Below are 6,000 nucleotides of genomic sequence, written 5' to 3'. Positions count from 1 at the left end.
AGTATTTCAGTTGCCATATCCGCGCTCACTGTTGAGTCTTTTTCTGACGTGCGGCTGTTAGTTTCCTCGTTTTTGTTGCATTTACCTTGGTTTATCCTTTTGTTTGTCTTTCATTATAATATTCAAATTTCATCTGTTTTATTCGTTCAGCAGTTACATATCGAGTCTGCCTTCACAGAGCTGCTTCAAAACACGGCCATTTCGGAGGTGGCAAAACCGGAAGTCCACTAATCACTGTTTTGAAAAGGTAGAAGGTTAACAGGCTCAAGATCAACTTGTTGGTAATGCTACTAGCTATTATTTCAGTTGGTTCTGTACTGCAGTTTCAGTTAGAAAATGTTGCATTAATATTTAAAGTTCACTTTTTGGAAACAATACTCAGGCCTTGACTTTCTTCTGCTTTATCCTGACAAGACAGAACTACTAGTAGGATCACATGCAGCTAGAAGTAAGCTTTCTGATTATACAGTAACCGTGGATGTCCTTTTTGTTTCATCATGTGCAGCAGTAATAGACCTTGGTGTGATTATTGATTTCTTTAATTATTGATCTTTAATTTGAAGCTCATCAAGATAATATTACCAGAAAACCAGCATTCATTAATCTCATAAATATTGCCAAGATAAGAAATATATTGTCACTTTATCATACAGAAAAAATAGTTAATGCTTTTGTAACCTTTCGGTTGACTTTGTAACTTATTGGTTGGATTATTGTAATGCCTTACCATCTGGATGACCAATTAGGTGTATAAACAAGCTCAAGTTAGTCCAGAATGCAGCAGCGAGAGTCATCACTAGAACCAGAATATATAAGCAGAAGACTACTACAGTATTACCTGTATCTTATTCACACTGCATTGGTCCCCAGTGAAATTTTGCCTTGATTTTAAAATATTACTATTGACCTACAAAGCACTAAATGGTCTCGCACCATTGAGATAACCATGACATCAAAGTGAAACTATCTGGATTTTTAAACAGAAACAAAACAATCCACAATCCTAACTGGTTATCAACCATACAGTATCTGTTAGGAGGCTAGAAAGTAACCTATCAGATAGCAAAGTTTTCATAATCTATCCTGTGACACTTCTAATATCTGTTCTTATATAGGCACAACAGATTGTTCACTACTACAGAGTGTGATCCACTGCAGTCATCTGAAGAGTAATGTTTTAAGGTATGATTTACACTACACCTCTTTATAAATGTAATTAATTATGGACAGAAATTTGATGGAACGGAAGGTTATTTATGCTATTTTCTTCTCCTCATAGTTTAAAAGATGATGATAACCACCAATGTACAGATTCAGGCACTGGTCTTTCTATATCTCATGATGATCCTCATAAGTCAGACTCTGGCCTTTAAGACTTTTTGGACAGAATCAAAGAAGCACCAGGACATAACTCGTGAGGCCATTCTACAGACAACAGCTGATGTCTGCAAATTCCAAGCACTCCAGGAGGGACAAAATTATAAACTGGTAAATACATTAATTTATATCAATACAATTATTTAGGTATTTTTATTGAAAAGTAATTGAACTGTTTTTTATCTTTTATTAATCCAGGCAGGATTGACAGTAGAGTCAGTAGCAGAAGCTTGTTCCTCTTCCAATTCAGCCAAAGATTTTCAAAGCAGCATTAATGAGATAAGTAGTCACAATGCCTGGGTCGACTTTTGGCATCAATTAAGTGCACATTATCATTTTGATAGCGAGTCATTTCAGCCTGGACGGGATCTTATTACTAAAGGAGTTCATGCAGTCAAACGCAGTGTTAAGCAGCAGAGCTATCAAGCTGCCAGAAAGGAACTTGGTAAAATCTTACATACTTTGCAGGTATGACACTATGTTACTGTAGAATATTAGTATTGCTAATAAGTCGAATAAAGATATAGAGTATAATAGATTTGACATTAAATAGCATTTCTAGAATATATACAGAAGATATTGAAGACTTAATGTTTAGAGCGCTATTAATAAGTAACAGCCTAATATAATTTGCAGTGATCATGTTGTAATTTTGACCTGGTTTCATGTCTTTCATTCCAGGATTTCTACAGTCATAGTAACTGGATTGAACTGGGAAAGACGGAACCTTATTCCAACCTGATTAAAACTGACACCCCAATTAACAACATAGCAGGTAAATAAACACTGAGTGGCTTTTTTTCCTTTTGAATATACAGCATAGGCAGTTTTAGTTTACCATCTAAGCCTGGCAAGGTAGTGTAGTCAGCAGTCATTTCTGGGAAGGAAATTGTCTGTACAGTTCTGTAGAAGTGGTGGTAAATGCACCAACGAATCATGTTTTTCAATGTAGATTAAGGGAATATTCAATTTCAAATTGTCACATACACAGTCATACACAGTACGATATGCAGTGAAATGCTTAATTCTTCTATATCCCATTTTCTTGTTGCAAGGCAGGGGTCAGAGCGCAGTGTCAGCCATTTTACAGTGCCCCTGTAGCAGACAGGGTTAAGGGCCTTGCTCAAGGGCCCAACAGCGGCAACCTGGTGCTCGAACCGCTGATCTTCTGATCCGTAACTCATAGCCTTAACACACTGAGCCACCACTGCCCTATGAATATGTGTTAAAAAGCTGCCAAATAGTGGAACTCTGGAAAAAAAAAATTTCTGATATAAATCTTTATGCAACAGTCACATGGATAACCATGAGCTCAAAGTGAAACTATCTGGATTTCAAACGGAAACAAGACAATGCACAATGACTGGTTACTCCTGTTTTTCAATCATATCTGTTAGGAGAAAGTAACATATACATTTCCTACATGTTTTGGCAGATTCAGAAACATGCAGAAATTGCAATAGTGACATCTGCACAGGAAACATCCTGGAAGAGGTCATTGCACGGCAGAAACTAACATCTGGATACTTTGGACTTTTCAAACCAAAAGGTAATTTGGTAAATAGTTCTTTTAAAAGTTCTTTTGTTAAACATGAAAAATTGGGAAAATGTATAAATGTCGCATTTGTCCAAAATGTTTATTTTTTAACCACAAATAAAAACAAATGAAATCTTTCATCTTTTCAAAATTGTATTTCATCTTAAGGAAAGTGCAGCCATGGAGGAACGTTTGATTTAACAACTTGGGGGCAAGGTGGCATAAATAAGGATGAATCAACATCCAGTCATGGTTATCTACACGAAGCAGCAGCGTCAGTGGCCACTGCTGCGACCAAAGAATTACTGCAAGATATTCGAGCAACAGTTGGAGATTCTGAATTTCTTAGGTATTTCATAGCTAGTATAGAGGATTAAGCAATAATATAATTAAAACTTGTATTCTTTTTCTTTTGGCCAGTGTTGCCAACTTAGCGACTTTGTCGCTATATTTAGCGACTTTTCAAATCCCTCTAGCGAGAATTTTTTTAAAAAGCGACTAGCGACAAATCTGGCGACTTTTTCTTGTGTTACTGGAGACTTTTGGAGACTCTGATGTGTCTGTACTGACTCTCAGTGTTGCCAACTTAGCGACTTTGTCGCTATATTTAGCGACTTTTCAAATCCCTCTAGCGAGAATTTTTTTAAAAAGCGACTAGCGACAAATCTGGCGACTTTTTCTTGTGTTACTGGAGACTTTTGGAGACTCTGATGTGTCTGTACTGACTCTTCTCAACTTGCCACAGCAGCTGCCGCCGCCGGCCCCTCCCTCGTCCCAAAGCACTCACAGGCCCCCCCCAATAAATTGCCCATGCGCAAATCCGCCGTTAAGTGATCCCGCCTTGACGACTTTTTTTTTTTTTTTTTTAAGCGCCTAGTGACAAATCTAGCAACTTTTGGACAAACCTCAGCAAGTTTCCAAATGTCGCCAATACTGTCCTGTAAGCACGAGGTCTTGCTTTCCCGGTACAGTTACTCATCTCCCTGTGTCTGCCCTGATCAGTGAGCGCTAGCTTCGGCTGAAAGGAGCAGCATATTCCCGTGACTGCACAGCAGCTAACATGGATGTGAATGAGCTGCACATGTAAAAAATGGTGTTGCAACGGACCTATCACTTACCTGCTTCTCCTTTGCTTGAAATAAAACTATTTAATTTGACCATTTTCTTTTTTTTCTTATTTATTTATTTTTTCTTCCGATGCACTTATATTACTTACTGTTACAAAGCTTAAGTTCATAATTATATTGGACACATGAGGAAGGATTAGGGAAAACACGCAAAATGCAAATACGACGTAATTACGTCATCAATATGCAAATATACGCATGACGTCATCTAGCGACATTTGGCGACTTTTCGAGCAGACTTTAGCTACTTTCCGTTGAAAATAGTTGGCAACACTGCTTTTGGCTTCACATTTGCCACTGTCTTCACAGCAATACATACATGATTTCTCAATAATAATGCCATGAATGTCAGGATTTCTAAGAATCCCAGAGGGAAATTGCTTATTCTTGGTTACAGTTGCTCACAGTTGTTATCTAAAGAAAAAGTAAGAAATAATCTACAAAAAAAATTATAAATATAAAGAGTCCTAAAACAGTAAGTACCAAAAATATGACCCAAGAGCATTTTTAAATATTGCACAGTAATCTAATATATGTATGTAATATAATATTAAATATTTTTTGGGGAAGGAATATTGCAATCACATATTATTAATACAGGTAAGTATTAATGTCCTGTTCTGTTAGTCAGTGAATATCCACATACATGTGTGTATGTCACGGGACAAACCGGAGGTAATAACAGATGACTTAGCAGTTAAGCCCGTGTAGCGTGGATGGTAACCCAAATGCGGAAGTAGCGCGAAGAGGCAGGATAACCATGCAAATATTCCTAGAACTCTCTTGTAATGAGAGCAAGAGTACTCACGATTTGGCAGGTACACGTCGGAACCAACATAGGCAACTCAATGACTGAGCGATGTGATGCGCCATTTTACCTCCTTTTATGCTTCCTGTGTCGCGACCGTACTACTTACCCCCCTGTCCAGGACCGGCTCCTGGCGGTCCTGAGGTGGAGGATAACCGACGACGGTAGTCCCTTATGAGCTCGGGGTCGAGGGGTCAACCGGGCCGGAATCCAAGATCGCTCCTCAGGGCCGTGGCCTTCCCAGTCGACTAGGTATTGGATGCCTCTGCCCCGAGGGCGCGAATCCAGTATCCGGCGCACGGTGTATTTAGGACCACCGTCGATGATCCGGGGAGGAGGAGCACGGTGGGTGGGTGTTACCATAGGTGATGTAGTGAAGGGTTTGAGTTGTGATGTGTAAAATACCGGATGAATTCGGACTGCCGCAGGCAGCTGGAGCCGGGAGGTGACAGGGTTGATTCTGAGGTGGATGCGATATGGACCGATGAACCTGGGTGATAGCTTCTTTGATTCGGTATGAAGGTGAAGATTTTTTGTTGATAGCCACACCTTGTCACCTACGTTATACAACCGTCCCGGAGGGTGTCGACGGCGATGTTGTGTGGCGTAACGAGTGTTGGCTTGGTGGATGGCTTGTAGGCTTGGGTCCACAGCCGTCGACACCTGGCATTTTCATATTTAGCTCCAAAACTTTGGAATAGCCTTCCAGACAGTGTTCGGGGAGCAGACACGGTTTCCCAATTCAAAAGTAGACTCAAGATGCATCTCTTTAATCTGGCATACGTGTAACTCATCCCATAACCTCATACTCCAGTACACCTATCCTGAATGGCAACTACGCTAATTCTCTCCATCTTTTCTGTATTTTCTACCCATCCCGAGGCATCTGGAAATTGTGCCAGCTTTAGTAGACAAAGGCCAACCCTGCGAGGTTTCTGAGGCATCCAGAGAAGGACCAGCTCCAGCTGGGTTCTGCTTTATGATGGCTGGAGCTACGCATCCTGCTCCTGTGCTTCCAGTGACCCAGACCCCATCTGCCCTCTGCCCCTACTGACTCCCTGTGCTGAACTAGACTTCATGTTAATCTACACAACTTCTGTTATATTGAACTTTCACCTGCACAACACACATGATGTTATTTCTATCTGTTA

The 6,000-nt window shown here is 40.0% G+C and overlaps 1 protein-coding gene across 1 annotated transcript in view; it reads left to right on the top strand.

The window, feature by feature from the left end:
* The first annotated feature begins 1,287 nt into the window (after positions 1–1,287).
* The window catches only part of LOC128528872 (von Willebrand factor A domain-containing protein 7-like), a 30,125-nt gene continuing 25,412 nt past the window's right edge, over positions 1,288–6,000 (top strand). Inside the window, exons 1-5 of the mRNA XM_053502037.1 lie at positions 1,288–1,488; positions 1,576–1,845; positions 2,059–2,152; positions 2,813–2,926; positions 3,083–3,263. Coding sequence (XP_053358012.1) covers positions 1,288–1,488; positions 1,576–1,845; positions 2,059–2,152; positions 2,813–2,926; positions 3,083–3,263 — 860 coding nt within the window. The remainder of the gene's footprint in view (positions 1,489–1,575; positions 1,846–2,058; positions 2,153–2,812; positions 2,927–3,082; positions 3,264–6,000) is intronic.

This window comes from Clarias gariepinus, chromosome 8 (assembly GCF_024256425.1).
Source record: "Clarias gariepinus isolate MV-2021 ecotype Netherlands chromosome 8, CGAR_prim_01v2, whole genome shotgun sequence".
Taxonomy (NCBI): domain Eukaryota; kingdom Metazoa; phylum Chordata; class Actinopteri; order Siluriformes; family Clariidae; genus Clarias; species Clarias gariepinus.
The sequence above is the reverse complement of the archived record's forward strand: the minus strand, read 5'-3'. Positions and strand labels throughout refer to the sequence as shown.